Here is a 26,432-nt window from a genome sequence, read left to right as displayed (position 1 = left end):
CTTAGCAAAACATGATGTGTCTGTGTTACGATTTCCTCAACATATGGAAGAAGATCTTCGAGGAACTTTAAAAATACAGAGGTGATGTGCTGAGAGAGAATGCGGTCAGTTCCCGTTTGTTGACATACAGGATTAGAAAGTATGTGTTATTTCTGTTATATTTAATACCCCAGAAATGACGACTCAAAACACAAGGATGAGTCTGTTTCCTTTTGTGAAAAATTTGGAAACTCCTCAGACAACAACATACTTAACCACTATTTTCATACGACTGTATTCTCATCCATTAGAGAAGTGCAGTAAAAGCAGAGTGTTTTGTGTTCTAAATGCACTAATACCGATAGCATTAATAAGACATTTTTTCTTGGGTTTGATCTAATACTTCTAAAATTCCACATTAAATCTTTCAGCAGACATGGAGTGCTACCCTGATTCCCCCTCTCCCCGGACCTCAATTTGCATCCCTGCAATAGATCTTCTACAGGACATTGTAGATAAACTGGCTGCACAATTTGCTAAAATGTAAACGTCCAAAACCTGTAAGAGTACACTGCTCAGTAGGGAAGATTTGACAGCAGGGACGTTGAAATATTCTGCATAGTCAACATATTTAACCATATATTCCCAAACAAAACTCTAGGCAAGCTTCAGACATTCTTGCTCACACTGAGTAATATCTCACTCCCCAAGTAGGTCCTTTGATTTCACACATCCTTTATAGCACAGTGTCTTATTTCCATTTTTTAAAAAAAACTGCTCACGGAGTAAAGTATTATTCAACATGACTTGGGGTGGCAGAATCTAGCCACCTAGTTAAAAAAAGGGGTCCAGGATGAAATTGTATTTCAGTGGAGCATAACCAACAATTTTCAACTTCCTTCTCCATCTTCTACAAAAAACAATACACTTTCTTTGTAAAAACTCAACTCCTCTCATTAAAAAAAAATTCAACATTGCTTTAGGTCCTGCTGTAAGAGTATGTATCTCAGGTGTACTTATGAGTCAGAGGAAAAAGGGAGAAGAGATAAAGGAAGAACAGCTAAAATACTCTGTCTAGCCACGTCAGGGCATCTACACTTCTATACAAAGCATTTCTTCAGTATGGCCCAGAATTGGAACGAGGGCTTTCTTCAGCCTGTACACAGAAAAAAACCCCCAAAACAACCAACTAAAATGTCTTTTTCTTCCAGTAAGGGAGGAGGGGGAGAGAGGAAACAAAGTCTTTTAATCATGAAGTCTCTTGCAAGCAATATAGTCCGATATAAGGCTTGGTCTATACTTGAAAGTTACATTGGCATAGCTATGTTGGTTAGAGATGTGAAAAACACACCCCTGATAAACAGCTGTGCTGACAAAATCCCCAGAGTAGATGCAGCTATGCCAACAAACGAGTGTTTCTGTCAGTGTAGTGTTCGGGGAGATGGTGTTCCTGCAATGGCAGAAAAACTCCTTTTGTCAGTGTACACTGCATCTCCTATGTCAGCCTAGCTATGCCAGCATAGGTTTCAGAGTAACAGCTGTGTTAGTCTGTATTCGCAAAAAGAAAAGGAGTACTTGTGGCACCTTAGAGACTAACCAATTTATTTGAGCATAAGCTTTCGTGAGCTACAGCTCACTTCATCGGATGCATACTGTGGAAACTGCAGCAGACATTATATACACAGAGACCATGAAACAATACCTCCTCCCACCCCACTGTCCTGCTGGTAATAGCTTATCTAAAGTGATCACTCTCCTTATAATGTGTATGATAATCAAGTTGGGCCATTTCCAGCACAAATCCAGGTTTTCTCACCCTCCGCCCCCTCCACCCCACACACACACACACACAAACTCACTCTCCTGCTGGTAATAGCTTATCCAAAGTGACCACTCTCCCTACAATGTGCATGATAATCAAGGTGGGCCATTTCCAGCACAAATCCAGGTTTTCTCACCCCCTCCCCCCCCACACACAGACTCACTCTCCTGCTGGTAATAGCTTATCCAAACTGACCACTCTCCTTACAATGTGTATGATAATCAAGGTGGGCCATTTCCAGCATAAATCCAAGTTTAACCAGAACGTCTGGGGGGGGGGGTAGGAAAAAACAAGGGGAAATAGGCTACCTTGCATAATGACTTAGCCACTCCCAGTCTCTATTTAAGCCTAAATTAATAGTATCCAATTTGCAAATGAATTCCAATTCAGCAGTTTCTCGCTGGAGTCTGGATTTGAAGTTTTTTTGTTGTAAGATAGCGACCTTCATGTCTGTAATTGCGTGACCAGAGAGATTGAAGTGTTCTCCGACTGGTTTATGAATGTTATAATTTTTGACATCTGATTTGTGTCCATTTATTCTTTTACGTAGAGACTGTCCAGTTTGACCAATGTACATGGCAGAGGGGCATTGCTGGCACATGATGGCATATATCACATTGGTGGATATGCAGGTGAACAAGCCTCTGACAGTATGGCTGATGTTATTAGGCCCTGTGATGGTGTCCCCTGAATAGATATGTGGGCACAATTGGCAACGGGCTTTGTTACAAGGATAGGTTCCTGGATTAGTGGTTCTGTTGTGTGGTATGTGGTTGTTGGTGAGTATTTGCTTCAGGTTGGGGGGCTGTCTGTAGGCAAGGACTGGCCTGTCTCCCAAGATTTGTGAGAGTGTTGGGTCATCCTTCAGGATAGGTTGTAGATCCTTAATAATGCGTTGGAGGGGTTTTAGTTGGGGGCTGAAGGTGACGGCTAGTGGCGTTCTGTTATTTTCTTTGTTAGGCCTGTCCTGTAGTAGGTAACTTCTGGGAACTCTTCTGGCTCTATCAATCTGTTTCTTCACTTCCGCAGGTGGGTATTGTAGTTGTAAGAATGCTTGATAGAGATGTTGTAGGTGTTTGTCTCTGTCTGAGGGGTTGGAGCAAATGCGGTTGTATCGCAGAGCTTGGCTGTAGACGATGGATCGTGTAGTGTGGTCAGGGTGAAAGCTGGAGGCATGAAGGTAGGAATAGCGGTCAGTAGGTTTCCGGCATAGGGTGGTGTTTATGTGACCATTGTTTATTAGCACTGTAGTGTCCAGGAAGTGGGTCTCTTGTGTGGACTGGACCAGGCTGAGGTTGATGGTGGGATGGGAATTGTTGAAATCATGGTGGAATTCCTCAAGGGCTTCTTTTCCATGGGTCCAGATGATGAAGATGTCATCAATATAGCGCAAGTAGAGTAGGGGCGTTAGGGGACGAGAGCTGAGGAAGCGTTGTTCTAAATCAGCCATAAAAATGTTGGCATACTGTGGGGCCATGCGGGTACCCATAGCAGTGCCGCTGATCTGAAGGTATACATTGTCCCCAAATGTAAAATAGTTATGGGTGAGGACAAAGTCACAAAGTTCAGCCACCACATTAGCCGTGACATTATCGGGGATAGTGTTCTTGACGGCTTGTAGTCCATCTTTGTGTGGAATGTTGGTGTAGAGGGCTTCTACATCCACAGTGGCCAGGATGGTGTTATCAGGAAGATCACCGATGGATTGTAGTTTCCTCAGGAAGTCAGTGGTGTCTCGAAGGTAGCTGGGAGTGCTGGTAGCATAGGGCCTGAGGAGGGAGTCTACAGAGCCAGACAATCCTGCTGTCAAGGTGCCAATGCCTGAGATGATGGGGCGCCCAGGATTTCCAGGTTTATGGATCTTAGGTAGTAGATAGAATATCCCAGGTCGGGGTTCCAGGGGTGTGTCTGTGCGGATTGGATCTTGTGCTTTTTCAGGAAGTTTCTTGAACAAATGCTGTAGTTGCTTTTGAGAACTCTCAGTGGGATCATAGGGTAATGGCTTGTAGAAAGTGGTGTTGGAGAGCTGCCGAGCAGCCTCTTGTTCATATTCCGATCTATTCATGATGACAACAGCACCTCCTTTGTCAGCCTTTTTGATTATGATGTCAGAATTGTTTCTGAGGCTGTGGATGGCATTGTGTTCTGCACGGCTGAGGTTATGGGGCAAGTGATGCTGCTTTTCCACAATTTCAGCCCGTGCACGTCGGCGGAAGCACTCTATGTAGAAGTCCAGTCTGCTGTTTCGACCTTCAGGAGTCCACCTAGAATCCTTCTTTTTGTAATGTTGGTAGGGAGGCCTCTGTGGATTAGTATGTTGTTCAGAGGTATTTTGGAAATATTCCAGAGTGAGTTTATGTGGGGGGGGGGCAGAGGGTGAGAAAACCTGGATTTGTGCTGCTGGAAATGGCCCAACTTGATTATCATACACATTGTAAGGAGAGTGATCACTTTAGATAAGCTATTACCAGCAGGAAAGTGTGGTGGGAGGAGGTATTGTTTCATGGTCTCTGTGTATATAATGTCTTCTGCAGTTTCCACAGTATGCATCCGATGAAGTGAGCTGTAGCTCACGAAAGCTTATGCTCAAATAAATTGGTTAGTCTCTAAGGTGCCACAAGTACTCCTTTTCTTTATGCCAGCATAGGCTCTATAGTGCAGACATAGCCTAAACTCCCCTTTAACCATCATGCTCAGGAGCCTCATGGCTCTGATTCCTTGCTGGGCCAGGCAAGAGTAAATCCAATCTCTGTGGCCCTGATTTATATGCTTGGCTTGAAGCATGTGAGTATGTTGGATCATATTAAAGAAGTTCAGTATTAAAATCACAAATGAGTTTGATTCTCCATAGTTTAAATTCCAGGGTATTACTAATTAAGAGGTCTCTTGGTTTTTGGTACTGTTTCTCTCCCGCTCTGTGTGAAACTTGCAAGCTGCTAATTGTGTTAGCACATCCTAAGACAGAGTCTATTCTCAAAGCAAAACTTTGTAACAACAGAAACAGCACACAGAGACTCCCCGCCCTTTTGTTGTATTCATCTCGCTTTGTTAACAATTGTGATTAAAATAGAGATAGAGGATGTATGTGGATGGATGCTTGGTGTGGATAATAACTGAATGATCAGGGAGGTGCCAGCCTAAGAATACAGTGTCCATTGGCCGAAGAAGGCATCAAGTGGAAACAATCAGAGGACCCCCAGAGGCCAGACTGGAATCCACCTAACAGCCTCAAGGATGGGAGAACCGAAGAACAACATGGAGCCATCAGGAATGTGCCATCTGCTGATTGATTCAGCAATAGCATGATGAATCAATTCCCATAGACTGGCATAGGAATAAATTCCTATAAAAATGGACTCCAGAAACTGATAATTTTGGGGTCTGATTCTGCAAACCAACTTCCAGGAGCGTCAGATGTGCATTTGACAAGGCCCTGCTCCCTCCTTGTTTCCAGGCCACCTGGCCAGTGGCTTGGCATGAGCAACTCTAAGGCTGGTAACTATGGTAACAACTTTGCAGAACCTGTGTGTGTGTGTATGAATGAATGTGTGAATAAATATGAAATTGAATGGAAAGTTATAGCTATAACTAATTGCTTACTATGGTTCTTTCTGTATTCACAATAAATCTGGCATTTTGCCTTTTCCCCTTTTAATAAGATCCTGCTGGTTTTTATTTTATTGGTATAACAAGTAGTCTCCGTGAAGTCCTAATGAGTAGAAGTGGTTGAAATTTCAAAATCTGAAAAATAACTGGAGAAAACAATTGACATAATTCTCACAAAATGTATCCCTGCTTCTAATCTGCTCTATTAATGACCTCATAATAACTCTTTCTCTACTTGTCTACTTCCATGTGAGTTATGCACACACTATTACTATCTTTATTCCCCCCAACCCAAAAAAAGCCACAGTAAATGTGACATCTAAGCAAGGATGAAAAATGAAACAACAATTTGAAGCCATTCTGGAGATACAGACTAGCCAAAAAAGTTGGGAAATTTTTCAAAATGCCAATGATAAAGAAATGGTTTAAATAATGCCATAACTTTAACACTCCTTTTCTAATTGTTTTTATAAACATCCTATACAATTATATCTTGGGATCACCAACATGTGAAATTTGAGGGGGATTGGCTTCTTTTCAGGGAAAATTTGGGATGAGGGTGGCTTTAATGTTCCATATAGTATCTTCTCTTTAACAATGTGGTAAATAGCACTGCATTTTATGCATTAAGATTTTTGCTGTTTCCTTGTATGACATACAGCTTTTTTCTCTATCCCAGCAAGTTAAGATCCACACTTTCATTCTGTCTAGCCATTGCTCAGAGGAGGTTAGCTATTGGGGTTTTGCTACAAGAATGTATCATGTGATACAGTAATTTAGTTTTCAGTGCGAGACATCTCCTGTGGGATATTTCATCATAATAGTCACAAAATTCAGTTACACATTCTTATTGATAGGCAGATCAATTTTCATGCTTTTATTCCAGTTTAAAAAACTTCCTTGAGCAAACCAAATGTTCAAATGGACTTTTGGAATTGGGAAATCAAGATTTAAAAAGCGTGAATGGAGATACCATCTTGGATTCCCGTCATATAAGATGTGAGACCCCCCCATAGTTTGATTTAACAGCTTTGAAACTTCGTTTCCTGTGACAGCACCTAATTTGAACACTGAATATGTGTAACAGCAAACAAAGTTTCAAAGCCATGAAATCAACTGAAAACATTTGCTCTTCAAATGGAATGAATTAAAGATGTCAGCCAAGACTTCATGGCTCCCATATGTGATCAGGTTAATGGGGTAGGGGGCTAATGGTAGCTCTCCCATAGATGGAAAGGATTACAACAGGCAAAATGACCTGCACCAGAGAAGTTATTGTCAGATAGTTCCCATATATTTTTCTTAATAAAGTAACAGCTGAGTTAAACCACATTCCTGGTGTCTTATCTTTCTTCCTGCAGTGCCTGATATACTAGAAAGTGCAGTGTTTGATTGTTATCAAACTCCCCTGTTTCACTTGATACCTTTTGTGACTAAAACACCTATTTCAATTTGCAGCCAGAAATCATATGTCTGATAAAGTAGTTGGCTGCAAATTGAAAAGCATGTAGCCATGTAATATAACACAGGAACTGCATGAGACCTTAGTCTGAGTGTGTCAAAAAAATAAGTGGAAAAGCAACTGATGAATTCAGGAGATGTAGTATGAGTCAGGCTGGAGCTATGTGCTTAGCCAGGCAAAACTCCATTTAACTTTTTAGGAGGAGTTTTGCCAGCCTCAGAACTGGACATTCTGTGAATGAGATATACAGAGCTTTTTATCTGAAACTATTGTTCATATCACATAAGGCCTTTTTCTTGACGATTTTGGATCTGAACATTTTAATTTGATAGCAGTTCATCAAAGTATGACAACCAATGACTTTGCCATATCATTTTCTAGACTTGCACATTATCTCTGTGACTTATTTCTTCCCTATTTCATTTCTGTTCATACATTTCTCATTTAAAAAACAACTAAATCATGTCAGAGAAATAAAGCAAACACAAGCCTTGCCACAACTGAACCAGAAAGGGCTGTGTGATAAAAGTGATAGTGACTCTTTGAGCCAGATTAGGATGACCATATTCCCAAAGGGAAAACAGGACACTGCATGGGACTGGCCTGAGTCACTTGCCCAAGCCTTGCCCCCCATCCCCGTGCTTACGGCTGGTGTCGCTACTCACCCATACCTGCCTGCCTCCTGTGCAGCTGTTGCCGCATGCCCAAACCTTGACTCCCCACTGTGACTGGCGTCACTGCTCGCTGGAGCCCTGTTTCCCCCTCCGCCTCCCTGCAGGGCTGGTGCTGCCGCTGGCCCCCCCACACTGTGCACGTTCCTCTGCACCCCTCTAAGGGTGTATGCCCCATTTTGGGGGGCAAAAGTGAGCATTTGTCCAATTTGCTCTTGCCTACTGATCAGCTGAGACTGTCCTGGCCAAAACAGGACGCATGGTCACCCTAGGCCAGTTCCGCTGCAGTGGGTAGCCTGCTTGCCCTCAGGATTGGGGGTGGGGAGAAAAGGTGTTAATAAGCTATCTATGCTCTTACTTCCAGGTGCATCAAGCAATTCTCTGATGCACCTGAGGCTCTGATCTATTGGATATTGAAGAGAGCATCATGCTTTTCAAATGCATTTGGCTCTGTTACCATGGTGTTAAGTTCTCTGTAGCAGGCACACAGATGCTCTCCTCTCCCGCCTGAGTCACGTTCACCTGTTTCCTTCTCTATGTTTACTGTAATGCAGTGATCTTTTTTATCTGGAGCATGTTTAAGGTCACTAATTATGGCATCTATTTTCTCTTCCATTCAAACTATAACCTGAAGCAATATAGCTGCTGCTGTGTATACTGAGGATCAGGGAATAAACTAGGTTTGGAATTTGCTCAGGTGAGTACTGCAGCTGTTGTCAGATAACATGTATGTTTGATTTCCATAAAGCAACATGTTACCAAAGCTCATGCTTGCTGGTGTTGTGTTGCACGCTGGTTTTAATTAAAATTGCATTTTCAGGTTTGTGGCATCAACTGAAAAATGATATTCACATAATTGCTAAACCAACCAAGAAGGATCACAGCTACAAATCTCTTTTGGAAAGAAAAGCTGATTACTGAATAGTGAAATACTTGCAAATGCCTTATTATGGGTTATTGTGTCCCCCTCCCACTACCCACCTCATAAAAGGTACTCTAGCAAGGTATACACTGACAGATACAGCAGGACAATTTTATTGTCTCCACATACAGCACTTGCAAGGCCATGTCTAAAGTAGAGACCTTACAATGGCATAGCTGTACCGATGCAGCTGCACCGCAGGAGAGAGCTGTCCACGCTGGCAATTCTGTTGGTGTAATTTATGTCGCTCAGGGGTGTGTATTTTCAGGGCTTTTTTTTCACACCCCTGAGCAAAATAAGTTATACTGACAAAAGTGCTAGTGTAGACATAGCCTAATTTGTATTTATTGAATATGCTTCTTGCCAGTACTCCACAGATATTTCTGAAACTTATTTTGTAGGGACCACTTGTACAGGTGACAGTGTGACATCAAACAGCTAATTAGTCTCATTCAGTCACTGAGCTGCTTTACTGAGACTGTGGTAGTGGGTATCTGTATATTAATAAATGGCATGTGACCGGCAACCTACTGACCTGAGTTGAATTTGAATCAGTGTTCTACAGATGAAAGACATAGTGAGTGGGGGTGATAAGTCCTCTTAACTCTCCTGTCCCACATTGACTGTAAATACAGTATAGTACTTTGACAGTGGTCCTGGGGGATATATGGCTATATGCCATTAGCTGCTTTAATTTAAAAAAGAGCATCCCATGATGTAAATCTTTCATAACACACTTAAAATCAGGTTCCTTGCTGATTTTCTAGAATAATTTATACAGCATGTAGTATCAATAATGAAATGTGCAATAACCAATTAAAGTTGGATTACTCTTACTGCTGTAACTTGTTATAACGAACACAGTAAGCTGCAATATTTTCTCATTGTCACATAATTGTCCTCTTGGAGAAAAAGCTGGGACATGGTGAATAAATCGCAAGCTAGCTCTCACTCAGATGCTGAGTATCAGGGGGGTAGCTGTGTTAGTCTGTATCCACAAAAACAACGAGGAATCCGGAGGCACCTTAAAGACTAACAGATTTATTTGGGCGTAAGTTTTCATGGGTAAAAAACCCACTTCTTCAGATGATGGAGAGTACTCAGGTACTGGAAAGTCTCACTAATTCATAGGGTTGCTGTAATGTAGTTCTGCCCACATTTAATGTATATTGGAGGTGTGACCAGGTGCAGCTCTTGCCAAGACTGCAGGCATTAGCTAAGAACCAAAAACTCAGAGCTGGCGACAAGACCAGTTCACCTGTATGTTAGTTTTACTTAACAGAGGTAATAGTCTTATAAGAATGTAGTAGTGTTTAGACTTCATGAAATGCTTGTAAACTGCATGAAATGCATGTATTAATCTCACTTGTAATGTCTTTAGTCCAGGCTATAAGAAAATATGTAAGTTTTGCTTTATAACTTAGAAAATGTTTGCTCTGAACTTCTGATCCCAGGCAAAGGAATCATCTCTTCATGTTTCCCTACCCCCAATCCCCCATCCCCTCCTCAGCCATCCAGGAGGACTATCGACATTTAACTGGGCCATTATAAAACAAAGGCTTTGTTAATTGCCCCCATCTACCCATGGGGAAGTACACTGTGAACGCTGGAAGAGGGAAACGAAAACAGTTGATGTGAAGATTGTACATCCCTTCTGCTGTTTGAACGGGCACAGGGCCAAAGAAACCAAGCTGAAGGCTTTGTCTACACTGGCACTTTTGTCGTTAAAACTTTGGTTGCTCAGGGGTGTGAAAAAAACACACACCCGAATACAAAAGTTTTAACAATGAAAAGCGCTGGTGTGGACAGCGCTGTGTCGGCGGGAGCTGCACCCCCGGCGACAAAGCTACCGTCCCTTGTTGGAGGTGGCTTTATTTTGCTGCCGGGAGAGCTCTCCCCTGGAGATAAAGAGTGGCCCCACAGCACACTTTACAATGGCGCAGCTACAGTGGCACAGCTGCGCTGTTGTACAGTGTGCAGTGTAGACATCCCCAAAGCCAGAGATCGCCAGGGGTTACCTCCTGGGTTTGCCCTGAAAGACACTTTGAACTGATAGCTCACGACAACTCTGTCACTCTTAGGATCTAGACGGTAACTCATTTGTGTGTATATGTTTGCTTGCTTTAACCTGTAAATAACTCTCTTATTTCTTTTTCACAGTTAATAAACCTTTAGATAGTTTATTACAGGATTGGCTACAGGCATTGTCTTTGGTGTAAGATCTAGGGTACTTGTTGATCTGGAGTAAGTGTCTCATCTCTTGGGACTAGAAGCAATCTGAATATTGTGTGATTTTTTGGTGTAACAGACCTTTACCACTAAGTCCAGTTTGCCCGGCTCGCAAGATAGACTGGAGAGGCTAAGAGGACTGCTTATGACTCAATGGTAGGACTGTTCTAGTGATCCAGGAGTTCACATTCATTATTGGCTTGGTGAAATCTAATTATAAAACCCACTACCAGTTTGGGCTGTCTGCTCTGTTTTTGACAGTCTGCCCTGATGTAGGCACTCACAGTCATGAGCCACCCTAGACAGCATGACAGGAGGTAAATGAGAACAAAAATGTGATCCAGAATAGACTAGTACAAAATTAGAAACTCCCAGTGTCAGGGTCGGACAGAATATTGTGAATTCTCAAATTCTACTTTTCACCTAATCTCAAGAGAGGCCCTGAGAGAGAACGGTTGAAATTGCTAGTCACAGCTGCAGTATTTGAAATTATAGGCCAGATCCACAGCTGGTGTAAATGGATGCATCTCCACTGATGTCAAGAGAACTTTGCCACTATACACCAATTAAGGAGATGGGCCCAGATTTTTAAAGGTACTCCATTACTCCACTCACTGTTGCTATCTGTAACTGACTAAGAAGCTTAAATCTCATTTTCAGAAGGGACTTCAGCACCTAGGGCCAGATTGAAATTGAATAGGACTTAGATTGATAAGTGCCTAGTCACTTTTGAAAATGAGACTAGTAACTTATGACCTCAATCATGTTTTCACTTCATCAGTGTTCCCAGTCTTTATTACCCACAAGTCAGCTTCTCCCTTAAATACCTTCATGTTTTCTCCCATGCTGCTCCTTATGCATGCAAAAAACTCTCAGTTATTATCCACAGAGCCACTACCTGATCCTCCTTCAAATCCCTCTTTAAGACTTGCCTCTACTCTGACGCCTATAAAACCCTGCCTCATCATCATGGCTAGACAGATGATAAGCCCTGAGTGTCCCTCCTTCCTTTTCTTATCTCCTTTCTCACCAGCATTCCCAATTTTGCCATTTGCCACTCAACATCTACTCCCCAACAGAACAAGCATCAACAACGACAAAAAGCCATGCAACTCACAAGGCCGAGCCAATTCTTCACAATATTTACCTGGTTATGTATTATATCCCTATGCCTACTCTTAGTCTGCTTTACATCTTTTAGAGTATGCCTACTCTGCAGTCAGAGGTATGAGTACAGCACATGTGGACAAACCTGAGCTAGTTTTGCTCTCACCAATAACAATAGCAGGAAAGCCATGGTAGTATAAATGGCAGCACCTATTGGAGGTGTAGGGAACAGGGCTGATTGAGCCCACAGCCTCTCGGCCAGTGTGGAATTTGTATACCTCATCACAGCTACACTCTCTCATTTTTGCTCATGTGAAGTAGTGCCTTATTGACAAGAAGTTCCATTGCACAGCAAGTAGAATAAAGAACCGCTTAGTATAGATATGGGAGATAGAATCAGGCCCTATTTGTTTGTTTATGGCTCTGGAATGGCTTTTATAGTCAGGTCTATACTCAAGGTGAGAGTAGAGAGGTGTCCAAAGGAATTTTTCCTTGTGGAATGTTAAGGCAGGCAGAATGCTTCTCAAAACACTGCGGGGAGAATTCGGAAGCAGTTTTTACATCTCCTTACTTTCTCTTTAGAGAAGCAGCTTGAGGTTCCCACAGCTCTGATTGCTTGTTGCAGTGCAGGCAGCACAGACCTAGACATACCATATGGACAACTTCTCACTGTGCTATCTTAACTCCAACTCCAATACCACGACACTTAGGTTTGAAATCACTGACATTCTGGCTGCCCATTATATCAGTGCAAAAGTGGGAAGGGTTCTCGTATCCTGCCCCACCTGTCATGCACCATGCTGGGGCAGCCAGAATCCAGCACATAATGTTTTTAAAGAGAAGGACAACCGTATTAGGGTTTGACAAATATCAGTACCTCTTTCAAAGAAGATTCTATCCTGTAACAGGACTGCTAAGCATCTGGTTTTACATATTCAATGAACATTGTGGAAAAGTATACAAACTTACTGATAATTCTTGAATGATTTTTTGGAGTTCGTTGTGCCCGTGCTTTCCAGCAATATGTGCTGGGTTCTCTCCATGTTTGTTGGTTATTCTGCAAGCCTGACTTGCCTCAGGGCACTGGAGTAAAAGAGTAGCAAGGTTCTTTAATCCAAATTTAGCTGCACAATGGAGAAGTGTAGGAAGCTCTTCCCAATAGGAATCTGTATATGAAAATAAGAAAAGGGTTTCATAAAAGTCCCTGGTTTATATACAAAACATATCACCCTCCTTTACCAAACTTCCAGGGTTCAATAATTTGTAGTGTTTTGAAAGCTGTCCTTACAGAATTGGTCCTCAGAGAGCAAATTCTTACAACTAAAAGTTTTATAATTCAAGTAGTTGTCATACATTTCAGTAATGGTGCCTCTTAACTTTCCTTTAACACAACCGAGAAGTCCCATTTTCTCTGACAGATGGAATTTCAAAAAACACTTGAATTATTTCTCCTGATAAATAATGAGAGCTGGACACTGCCCCAGGGAAAGAAAATTGTACAGTATAGGCATACCTTCCCATAAGTATTTATTACTAAAATTCTCTAGAGTCGTTTTTAATCTCTATAGCTGACCTGAACATGACATTTCTAGAGGGGTATATTCCTATATTTGTAATATAATACCCATTTTGCAGGTTCACATAGCTAGATTGTATCAGCAAATGTATGCCTATCAATTTACTGAAAATCAGGCCCATTTTTTGTTTTAAAAATGACTTTACATTTGGGGAACAGATTTTTAGTCATTGTTCTGAAATAGTGGGACATTAATTTGTATTGTCTTCTGCATTTCTCTTTTGGGGAATAAGTGACGTAGGTACACTGAAATTAACCAACTATTTCAGAACTTATTATTAGCAACGGTACAATGGTAGTGGTGGAATGGCAAAATCTCAGCTCACCATCGTTAGAAAGATGGATTGCAAAGACACAGGAAGTTCTTGCAATAGAAAAAAATAATTACTGATCCCAAAAGTGACTCTTATGGTCATTACTAAAATACTCAATTGCCTTTTGGACAAGGAAGCAAGAACAGAGAAACCCAGAAATATTTGTACTATGCCATACTGAGTGGAGAACTAGCTGTTACCACTCTTTGTACTGTCGACTATAATGTTGAAGTTTTTAGCCACCATAAGTAAGTGTGTGTGTGTGTGAGAGAGAGAGAGAGAGAGAGAGAGAGAAACTGAAAGAGACCTCTGGCAAAAAACTTCAGTGCTAACACCTAAGATTGAGCACCTAAATATAAAAGGCCTGACTTTCACATGTATGGAGCACCTGCAAATCTATCTGAAGGCAATGGGGTTTTAAGTGCTCAGCACCTTTGAAAAAACAAATCACTTAAATATAAATAATGAAATAGATTCAGGAGCCTTGCATATATTTAGAGGCACACAGCTTCAAAAATTTGGCTCTCTGTTAAGAAAATATTTATTTTCCTGTGTATCTCCATACTCCTAGCTGTGTTTTCTTTGAGTTTTATATTTCTTTGAGTCTACTTAGTAAAAGTCTATTAAGCATTACAATAATTGTAATTTTAAAATAATAGCTCCAACAACAAAAATATCTAAAGCTTCTTTGTGAGAAATAGCTGTTGTATGATATGTTTACTCTGCCATTCTCAGCCTCTTATTTAAATTCCATAGTCTAGATTCTATATTAGAATAACTATAAATATTTTTCCCATAGAAAAAAGTGAACATAATCCATAATGTAGTTAGCTATTTCTCTATATTTCCACACACAGCAGAAAAAGATCCCTGGGGAAAACACACACACACTAACAGTATAATATATGCAAGGAATTTGAAAACTAGACCAAAACCATCAAAGCTAGGTCTAATTCTGCACATTACGTGGGATTCTTTTACAAGTAAAATGTCTAAAAAATAGCTGATATTTCAAAAGCACCAAAAAAAAAGATTTCTTCCCTGAGTTGCCTGTATTAAACTTTCTGCCTTTGTAGGTGTCTAGCAGGAACATAAAAGTTGAAAAAGGTTAAAGGATAATTTTAGAGAGGATATGATAACAAAAAAATTTAATTTCCAGCCTATGTTTTGCAAGCATACATCAAGAGGTCAAATATTTTATGCAAAAAACTTTTACAACATGTTAATGACATGTTCTAAGGAAAAAATCCATGCCTTCAAATTAACCAGATATAATTGGCCAGGAATGCAAAATAAGTCCTAATTCTATCATCTTATAAATTCCACTCACACACATTGTTTGAGATGGGAGGAAGTGACAAAATGCATCATAAAGGGTGCCACAAAGGGAAGTGAGGGAATCTCAGCACCTGAACTTCAATATTTTTTGTCAAATTTGTCATCGTACTCTCTACATACGCATAACAAAATGCTATAATGTATGCAAACTGTGACTGTTTAGTATTTTATGGAGGCACTAGTTGAGACTCCTAAGTTAAGGTTGAATTTTCCACTTAAAGCAGTACTTCAATCTCTTTGTCATGAACAAAGAATATAGAACATCCTCACAATCAGAAAGGATGAGTGTTGAAATAATTTCTGAGAATTTACAAATAAATAAATAAGTTTATTAGTTAAAATTTTTAAAATTGGTATTTTAAAGAATTTTAACTTATATAGTTGTTGGATTTTTATTTTTAACCTGAACAATAAAACAGCATCTTCAAATTTTTCATGTAGTTATGATTATGGACTGTTGGGGTCAGGTTATTAGCTCATGTCACTTTTGAATGGAGCCATTGTGACATTACAGATAACTCAACTGTGACAAAAAGTGAGACCTGACAGTTCTGGAGGTGTGGTCCTATTGAAATTCCAGGGAAGTGGGCGGCATAAGTCCGCCCATGGCTAAAAGACCCTCCCCCAGCCTTTGGGAAGGATCCACTGAACCCGGGAACTCAGCTGATTATGAGGGACAACAAATCTCTGCAGACACCCCATGCAGTCCTGGCCAAAAGAACTCCAGTATCAGCTTCTGGAGATTGGCCAGGAAACCCGATGTCAGGCACAGGGTGTTGAGCTGGTGCCAGAGCATGGGCAGGATCAGTTGGTTGAGCAACAGTGCCCTCCCCAGAAGAGAGAGGCCTCGGAGCAGTTCTGTCCACTCTGGAGGTGTGGGTACTGGGAAGTGGGTGGGTGTAAGCCCACAGCTAAAGGCCCCTCCCCCAGCCTAGGGAGGAGCTATGGATCCCCGAACTCAACTAAAGACAGGGGACAACGGAAAAAAAAAAACAGGAACAGGTGTGGGGGTCAAAGGGCCAAAACCAGGAAAGCTGATGGGGACACTGAGCAGAGAACCCCGGACAGCACCCACAGCTCCTCAAAAGCATCAAAGGAGCCAGCGGATCTGGAAGTGTGATTGAAGGCAAGTATATCAGTTTTAGATTGGTTAAAGCCCTTTTTTCTATGAACTGAAAGAGGTTATCTCAGCTTAATTAGGGACACCTGAGTCTAATTAAGGGCAGCCTGTGATCTTTAAAAACTTCTTCCAGTGAGGGAGAAAGGAGAGGTGGAATGAGAAGTAAGCTGCAGAAAGGTTGTGTGCAGTGAGGGAAAAATGTTTCTGCTAGGTCAAGAGCTGTTTTACCCTATAAGGGGAAATCTTATTTTTATTTCTGTTTGGGGAGGAGGCTTTGATTCCCATCATAGCTGGGCCCAGAGTAGTTTAAAGAGGGTGGAGCCAGCAGAAGAAGAGGCAGTGCTCCAGGAGGAGTTAAAAATTTTAATTTTTTTTGTCTAAAGAAGCCCTTGAATCAACCTTAAGCCCTATCCTGTAAATAGGCCAATATGAAATATTAAATCTGCAGAATAGGACTGATTTATCCCAGGTCCCCCTTAATGCCAGGGGGAGAAACACTGAGCCCTGATGTGACAAAAGAGGCACATTTGTCACACAACCAATGGTTACTATTTCTATCCAACTACCTTCCCTGATGCAATTCTGTTAGTTGGAATGAGACAGTGTGTGAAGGAAACTATACAAAAAGTGTCACTTAGTTCCCAATGGTCATTGGATTGGATCCAACTTTTACTGGTATTAAATTCTTATGCTGTATGTTAAATTAAAGGACAGATTGACCAGAAACATTGTGCTACCCCAGTCAATTTAAGCAGCCAGCTTGTATCAAGGAGACTGTATCTGGCCTTAAAAGTTAAAAACTGTAAACAATTAAAGTTGATAATACATATCATTATTACATATATTCCACTTGCTAGTGATATCACAAGGTGGCATTCTCCAAGGATTTCTTGTTTAATATTAATGTATGAAATCTGTAACAATTAACATAACATTAACAAAGAAACCATAATAATTTTTTACAGTCCAAAATGAGGATGAATAACCCATCTATCTCATTCAGCTTGGAATTGAATAATTATTGATTGTTTTACATTAATGATGAAATAATGACTTTAAGGTGCTGTGAAGTGTCTGATTATCAGTGGTAAAGGTCTTAATTCCCTTTGATTATTAGAGTGTTGTTATTTAAAAACACTGATAGACAATGCAGAATAAAGAGAGAGATTGTAAGGTATTTATAGTAAATCAGGCTAGTCTGCCTTTGGAAGGTTCAATATAGTGTATTCTGTACATCAGTCATGTCACTGATGCTGCAAATTCATTTAAGATTTTTTTATATTGATGACATATAGGTTATAGTTACACTGCAATTGAAGATGTGATTGCATACCTGCATTAGCTTTATTTTAGCTAGCATACTAAAAATAGCAGTGAAGCTGGTGCAGTATGGACTTCCGCATGGATGTACCAGTCTGTTCCTAATACTAGGTATATCTCATTGCTAGCCTGCACTGAGGCCCAGGCTGTCGTGCCTTCACTGCTGTTCGGGGGGGCTCATTCTTACATTTGCTGGACAATGGCACTGAATTCAAGGGATGTTCTGGGTGCTGAAGGAATGCAAGGGACTAGCTTCACAAGGGGGACTTGCCTTACATTATTCCGAGTTGCAACACCTAACTTTCAGGTGCCTTGCTGCATAGTGGAATACACAAGCCCAAGTTAGATGCTCAGGCTCCCTAGCCAATGCCTGCAGAGAATTGGGTGCCCAAAAAAGGGATTCACAGAACTCAGCTTGCTGAGCAGGCAGCCACCTGAGCCACCCAGTAAGAAATGACAAGGAGAGGGTTGACTTAAGCCCAGCTCCTCAAAAGGGAGTTAGAGCCTAACTCTGAGTCAAAAGGAGGTGCCTCCGTCTGCTTGGGTTTCACAGCCATGAACCCCCTCCTGGAGGTAGGTACCTAAGGCAGATCAGCCCTTCCTTGCAAAAAAAAAAAAAACAAACAAGGAGGAGGAGGTGGTAATGATGCCCTCTGCCTGATTTAGAGCAGAGATTTGAGCCCAGGTCTCCCAGGTGAGTGTCCTAACCACTGGGGCATAGGGTCATTCTCTCTCTGACTCAATAAATATTGAATTATTTACACAACGTGGAACAGCTTCAACAGGAGAGATGGAGAACCTCCCCGGCCCCCCACATACCTTATAGCTCAGTGGTTAAAGCACTCACGTGGGAGGTGGGAAACCTGGGTTCCAGTCCCTGCTCAAAACCAGGCAGAGTGGAGATATTAACCTAGTTCTCCCACATTTCAGGGGCAGCACCACCAACTCCCCACAGACTAGGCACGCTGAAAGCACACCTACTGGATTGAGTCCCAAAGGTGAGATAAGCAGGGGAACGTGTAAGTTTGAGGATCTCACTGGGGCTTAGGTGCTAAGCAACTAAACACATTTAGGACACAGATTTGCACATGCTTACTAGAAGAAATTTAGGTGCCATTGGGACTTTACTGGCAGAACTTGAGCACCATGGGACTTTAGCCACCTACAGGATCAGGCAGCAGCTGAGTGGGGGTTTGTGAATGCCAGTGGCACCTAAAAGTTGGACTTAGACATCTAAAGGGGCAGCTAGATGTCTCAGTCCCCCTTGTGAATCTAGCCCCTGAGGTGAAATCTTGACCCAGAAGAGGCCAGGATTTCATCCACAATATCTAATGGGTCAAGAATACCATTCTATTGCAGTTTCTCTGACTCTATAGCCTGTCAACAGAATGCAGTAGCCCAACATAAGTAAAAATAGCATTTCTTCCCCTTCCATTCATGCATTCCAGTTCCAGCAAAGCAAAATTAAAAAAATCCAATGTCTGTAGCAGTTTCTCAGATTCATCTGTCCATCATATCCTTCCCAAACTGGGATTCTGTTTTAATGCACCAAAATATTATTCAGTGTATTAAAAAGAGAGGCATTGGAACAATTTGTTACACATTTTATTAGTCTGTTGTCATTAACTTGGAAGGTACTTAGGAAAAAATAATCTAACCAGTGTTAATTCCCAATAATACACAAATCTTGACGAAATGCAGACTTAAAAATAAAAATCTGTAACGTCAAAACCTGTCAGGAAGTCCATGCAGGTTTAAATTATCACACTTGATGAACAAACCATTTCTTAACATTACACAAGATTAGAGTTATCAGAACTAAAATGAAAGTTTAAAAGCATCTTAATTTGAACTCCACCCAAATTTAAAGTCCAGCACCAGATAGCAGTACAGATCAGGATTTTAAAACAAAATGCTTTGGCAAGGCTCTGTTTGTTTATGTTCTAGATAAGAGAAATTAATGCAAATGGCATCAGCGGTGTTTGAAAATGTGTAACTACAAGATGAGAAAATGGAAGCAGAAGGAATAAGAACTACAACTTGTGGTTGTGGTTCTGCATTTCAGCAAGATTGTTATGAATATTTTAAAAGCTTCCCTTTCCATATTTCAGAATGAACAAAAACCCACATGTCCCTATGTACTTTGTGTGCACATGCATGTAGTGTAATGTAACATAATGGATATATCTGACTATAAAAAATAATAAACAATGAAAATAAGTAAAATACAGTTTCCCATCAAAACATGAACAAGCTCATCAGAGTGAAAAAATCCTACACTGGTCTGTCACTGAGCTCATCTCTCTTACAGCCAGTGATGGCACTGTATGGTGATCAACTAAAACTATATCTCCTTTGAGGTGAGATTAAAGCCCGGATAGACATACCCATACTAATATAGCTAACAATGTGGGGCACAGATTTCAGCGTGGGCTAGCAATGCGAGAAGGTACACAGGGTTCCCAGCCTTCTTGTGCAGCCTATGCTTAAGCCTGTGGTGCCGCATCTGCACAGTTACTTTTAGCCAAACTAGCATAGATAAAGCTACCACAAATACATCTATCCAAGCTGCAGTCACACTTTGGATTGCAGTGGAGACGTACCCTTAGATAGTGTGAGCCTGATTTTGAAAATTTGAGGCCAGGAGCAAGGGCAATAACTGTATGTTTTATTTATACGTGTTGATAACAGTAGCATACACAATGATGAGGTATTTGCATGTGCCACTTGTCAGGTATTCTGTGCCATTTGTGTGCACAAATAGGAGATGTGGTGGCAACTTTGATAACTGCACACACATTTAATGCACATTTTTGTACATGGCTCCATGCTTTTCAGATTTCAAAAAAAATCAAGTTCCAGGAAGCCTTGTGAGCCATATGCCCCTGTTTACAATTCAAAACATGTCCTTTATACCTATTTTTGGCTTAACAATTCAAAACGAACACATGTATTTTACTCATTAAATAGAATGTACATAAGAGTGCCTGTTTTCCTGCTGTTATCACTTACTAAATGGGCAGTATGTATTCCTTTTCCAAAACCCAACATTATGATTACAGATAATTACTACTGTTAACCTTGTAAATCTACATCTTTTGTGTCAGCAGAGAGAAACTGAACACACATGCAGCAATTATTTGAACACACAGAGTTCTGCATGGTGCAAAGCATTCATACAACTTAATTCTTCAGCTTTCAGAAACTCTGGTTGAGGAATTTACATTTCATATCTTAGCATATATTGCACATAGTGGGAGGCTGAAGTGGGAATGGGGCTAACTTGACATGCTGGATCATGGAGGAGCTGCAATCTGACAAACTTCTTATGATTCATAAGAATGCAGCTTTCCCCCAACAAATTATAAGCAACTTGTTGGAATATTTCTCTTCTCTCCTCTGCATTTTCCCTTCACCATGTCTCCCCTGCAGAACCCACTCTTGTCACATCATCCTTCCTCACTCCTGGGCACAGCCCCACTTTCTCTCCATCCTATGATATCCTGAATTCACAGAATGTAGCTGGGGAGTCAAGAAGGCAACCTGGCCTAAATGAGAGAACAGATGGAGCTGACACATCTGGCAGCTCCATCAGCTTCTCTGTTTGTGGCTCTACATTGGATTACAATGAATAAGAGGAGTTTACATCAAAAGATGTAACTTTTGAAAACTGTGCTACTAATATGTGAGATTTTATGAAAATATACATGTATATGACGTTTGCAGTTTATAATGATGATGGGTGTTTTAGCTATAAAGGGCCCCCAAAAAACCTTGGACTCTCTGGGGTAATTTCAGAAAAGGCTCATTTCTGCCATGGTTACTGAATCTCTCATGCAAATATATTGTAAAAAATTTGAAGAATTATTGTGTTAAAGCAATTTAATTAAATCGTGAAAGTGTGAATTACAGGATTTTATCCTCACTTTAAATACAAATCTCCATGCGATCTGAACTATGGAGGCACTAGTAGGCTTCTTCCATATTTCCACCTTCCCTAGCTTTTCATGGCATCTGGTTCAAAAGTCAGTGAGAAGATAAATTCTGTTTAGAAGGGACTCCAACTACTTTCTTGGGGGCATGAATTTTAGCTCCACCTTTAGTAAAGGTGTGACACATAGGAGTGCTGGTAAAAGGTCTGTCTTGACTTTCTGAGCTGGTTCAGGGTTACAAAAGCTTAGACAGTAACTCCTTACTTAAAGTCATCCCAGTTAACATTGTTTCATTATTAGGTTGCTGATCTGTTACAGAACATACTAGTTTAAAGACATGCGGTATTCCGTTATACTGTTGTTTGCCCATTCGAGACGGGGAGCAGGAATGCCAGGCAGGTGGAACGGGGCAAGCCCCCACGCCCTGACCCCGCTACGCGCCTTCCTCAACCAAGCTTCACAATCATAATTGGTGAGTAAAATTTCTTGTTTAAAATTATTTAAAACTTATACTGTATATGTCTCTTATCTGGCAAAAAAATTTCCCTGGAACCTAACCCCCCCTATTTACACTATTTCTTATGGGGAAATTGGATTCGCTTAACATCGTTTCACTTAAAGTAGCATTTTTCAGGAACATAACTACAAGGTTAAGCGAGGAGTTACTGTACCATGTCACATGGCTACAGTCAGTATCCAGTACCTCCTGTTACACACACCTTTCATTTAAATGACAGGGTGATAATCCACAGCTGAATAGTAAATATGGGTTTTTTTCCCCCTTAAATAAAATAATCTTCTCTTGAAGTCAAAGATTCTGTTTAGGCCACTAGAAATTACGCTACAATGAGAATTTTTGGAATGCTCAAATGCTCTTGAAGCAAGAAAACAGGACTATCAGCAATCACTTATGTCATTAATGGTGTGCTGTCCTAACACAGATGAGGTAGAACTGGCTGGCTAAAATGTTCGAGAGATTTCATCTTGCACTACATATGCTATTTTAGCTAGATTTTTATAAAAAAATATATATATATCACATGCTGTACAGTAGACACTTGCTTATCTGCACTTCACTAATATGTACACAATCTGCACTTTCCCTTCTCTGAGATTTAACAGAGTGCCATAGTGAGGTCTCTTGTGCTAAGAATTTTTTATAGCTATAAAATATGTTATACTGTGAAGTATCATCAAAAAAACTAAATCTTCACCTGTCAAAATAAGTGAATAAGGATAATGCATCACAAAATGTACTTTGCTTCTTAGCTTACTTTTTTTAAAATTGTAATTGTTCACTTAATTGCTGATCCACAACATTCAGTAATTTGCAATGGGTTCTCTATTAGCTCAAATCAGAGATGTTCTACTATAAAGAACTGTTCTACTGTACTGTATTTAACTCATTAAAATGAGGGACAAAAGAGGTTTTATGTTGTATATGCTAGCAAAGTACTGTAATTATTTGAACACACAAAAGCTTTAGAAGGAAAATAACTATCTTTAAACTTGAAATTTTGTCATACTGAAGCTAAGCACAGAGAATATCTCTAAAACCTTTACTTGCTGTAGAACCAGAAAGAACTACCCGTATATACTCGTTCATAAGCCAAATTTTTTTGGTAAAAAGTGAAGCATTAAAAAGCGGGGGTCAGCTTATCAAATGGATCTACACCAAAACTTGATGATTTTAAGCTTTATTGAATTATTGAATTGAATATCTAATACATTGTCATTTTGTTTACCTGGAGCATTCGCAGGCACAGTGCCCCTCATCTCCCAGTGGCTGCAGTTTGCCGTTCCCAGCCAATGAGAGCTTCAGAAAGTGGCAGCCAGCATGTCCCTCGGCCTGCGCCACTTCCTGCAGCTCCCATTGGCTGGGAACGGCAAAACCGCGGCCATTGGGAGCTGATGGGCTCCATGCCTGTAGATGCTCCAGCTAAACAAAATGTTCTGACCCAGTTAGCAACTTACCCTGACAGGCCGGGAGCCAAAGTTTGCCAACCCCTGAAATATAGGGTCAGCTTATGAAAGGGTCACAACAGTTTTTGCCATTTTTACCTATCCATCTTGCAGGTCAGCTTATAAATGAATGGGTTAATGAACGAGTATATACGGTACTTTTGTGTGTCCACTTTAGGCTAGGACATCTATGGGATGGGAACAATTTTTGGCCACTAAAAATTTAAATCCTGACCTGGTAACCTAGAGGTGAAAGCCTCTTTCTTTATTCTTTCCATTATCACTCCCCTAATGAAGGAAGTTGAAAGCAACAGTGCAGTGGTCAGAATGTAAAGCTATTGCAGACGTCCAGCTTAACCGAGTATTAACTAGGTAGCTAGTGATCGTGTGTAGGAAACAGAGTGTATAAGGATAAGGAGTAACCCAGGTCCAGCTTTTTAAGGCCTGGTCTACACTGGGGGCGGGCGGGGCGGGGAAGATCGATCTAAGTTACACAACTTCAGCTACGTGAATAACGTAGCTGAAGTCAATGTACTTAGATCTACTCACTGCGGTGCCTTCACTGCGGTGAGTCGACTGCTGCCACTCCCCCGTCAACTCTGCCTGCGTCTCTCGCGGCGGTGGAGTACAGGAGTCGACGGGAGAGCGCTCAGGGGTCGATCGCTGCCCACTGCCCTAAAGGTATTTAGACACCTAAAGATGCAGATAGACACGTAACAGGATGATTCTTTAAAAAAATCCCACAAGATGCCTATCTACATCTTTAGGGGCCTAAATACCTTTGAAAATCTGGTCCCCAGTGCTTTCTTGTGATTACATATAACTTCTAATGGATATGTGCAAGGCTACATGTGAGTTGCTGCTGTATGTGTGTTTACTTGTCTACCACAGTCATTATGCACCACCATTTTATAATTCCTTACTGTAAAGCTGTGACGCTGGCAGGCCAAATGCCAGCTCTTGCCCAGACTGCAGGCATTAGCTAAGAACTGACAAACTCATAACTGGAGACCAGACTAGGTCACCTGTATCTTAGTTTTGCTCAAAATAGGTATCAGTCTTATAAAACTATTTGGTGTTTAGACTCTGATACAAGCATTTCAAAATCTCGCTTATAATATTCCATACCCCATGGTATAAGGTAATATTTTCAGTGTTTGTTCTGCAATTGTAAAAGTGTTTTCTCTGCAATGGTAAACCACCAGCACACCCCTCCCCAGCCAGAAGAGAAGCATGACTAAGTGTGAAACCACAAGAGGTGTTAGCTCCTGCCCAACAAAAGATTGCTCCTGGACACCAGACAAACCATTGTGGAACACCAGGGGATAAAAAACGGTTGATTGTTCGTCACCACCACCACCCATGAAGAGGAAACATGCATGTGAACTAGTCCCATCATCTGGAACTCTGGAGGAAGAGAACAAAAATCCCTGGCAAGAAGAAACTATCTTTTTTGACAGTTTGAACTCTGAAGGACCAGACTCTAAACTGAAGCCAGAGACCGCCAGGGGCTCCCTTTTGGGTCTGCACTGAAAGACACTTTGAACAGACCGATCATTACAACTCTGTCACTCTTAGGTTTTGGATGGTAACTCACTGGTGTGTATATGTTTGCTTTCTATCCCCTAACGCCAGCCCTGTGGACGTTTCCATGATTTATTGTTTATTTCCCACATCCTGTCCTTGACTTTCACTAAAATACCCATGCCAACATCGCAGCCTTAGGTAAGTATTACGGTAATGCCCAAGAGGATTTCCCATCTTAAGGACTACATACACCGGGATGACATGGACTGTTTGGGGACTTTTGTTACGGAATATTTATACATTTGTTAATCAACTGCTCTGGGACTAGAGGACAAGACTCCATGAAGTTACAAGGGATCCAAGAGGGAAACTGAGCTGAGGGGATCACTTGCAGGGATTCCCTGAGACGAGGGGGTGCCTCGGAGCATAGGCGCCGACTTCTGCTGGTGCCGGTGGGTGCTCGACCCTCCTCTGCCCCCGCCCCTGCCCAGCCCCCATTCCAACCCCTTCCCCAAATCTCTGCCCCAGCCCCACCTCTTCCCCGCCTCCTCCCCTGAGCGCGCCGCATTCCTGCTCCTCCCTCCCGGAGCTTGTTACGCTGCAAAACAGCTGTTTTGCAGTGGCAAGCGCTGGGAGGAGAAGCGGGGAAGTGGCGCGCTCAGGGGAGGAGGCAGAGATGAGGTGAGGTGGAGTGTGAGGCGGGGAGGGGAGCTTGGCTGCCGGTGGGTGCAGAGCACCTGCCCCGGAGCACCCACGTAGTTGGCGCCTATGCCTAGGAGGAGGCTCTGGCAGCTAGAAGCTGCTATAAAATTAAATAGAAATGGCAGAACACAAAGCCTAAATTAACGAAATTTGACTTTTGCATGCCCCAGGCCTCAACACATTTATCCCCAACCCACCCCTGCTCAATTTGCTTTCTCAAGACTGAATACATCCAGGTTTTCTAAGCCTTTTATCATTTTTGTTGCCCTCCTCTGCACTATCGGCAATTTGCCGTTTTTAAAAGGTGGTGCCCAAAACTGGACAGAATACTTCAGGTGAGGCCTCACCAGTGCTGAGTAGAGTGGGACAAGTACCCCCTGAGTCTTACATACGTCACTCCTATTATTACATCCCCGAACGATACTGACCTTTTTCACAACTGCACCACACTGTTGGCTCATATCCAATCTGTGATCCACTATCACTCTCAGTCCCTTTTCTGCAGTACTACTGCCTAGTCAGTTGTTCCCCACTTTGTATTTGAGCATTTAATTTTTCAAATGCTGGATGCTCAAAGCAGATACTAAAGCTGGAACTCTTGAGGAAAAACTAGTTAAACCAAAAGGTGTCTGTATTCGAAGCCCTAAGGAACTAAGGGTTTGATCCAAACTCCGTTGAGATCAATGGGAGTTTTTGCATTGACTTGACAAACAGGCTACAACAATGAATATGAGAGTGACTGGGACCCTGGAGAAGCAAAGCCACTGTGGTTCAGGAATAAACTTTTGTCTGAACTCCTGTATATTGATAAGAAAGGGATCTTCTCTACAGCTTCCTGTAGGT

General features: G+C 41.5%; 1 protein-coding gene across 1 annotated transcript in view; it reads right to left on the bottom strand.

Moving 5' to 3' along the window:
• Nucleotides 1-26,432, bottom strand: part of BANK1 (B cell scaffold protein with ankyrin repeats 1) — a 304,009-nt gene that overhangs the window by 163,066 nt on the left and 114,511 nt on the right. Inside the window, exon 8 of the mRNA XM_084625875.1 lies at nucleotides 12,768-12,964. Within this exon, the coding sequence (XP_084482001.1) occupies nucleotides 12,768-12,964 (197 nt within the window). The remainder of the gene's footprint in view (nucleotides 1-12,767; nucleotides 12,965-26,432) is intronic.

Source organism: Lepidochelys olivacea, assembly GCF_965140295.1.
Source record: "Lepidochelys olivacea isolate rLepOli2 genome assembly, chromosome: 4".
In the NCBI taxonomy this organism is placed as follows: domain Eukaryota; kingdom Metazoa; phylum Chordata; order Testudines; family Cheloniidae; genus Lepidochelys; species Lepidochelys olivacea.
Note: the sequence above shows the minus strand (reverse complement) of the source record. Positions and strands in the feature narration are given on the sequence as shown.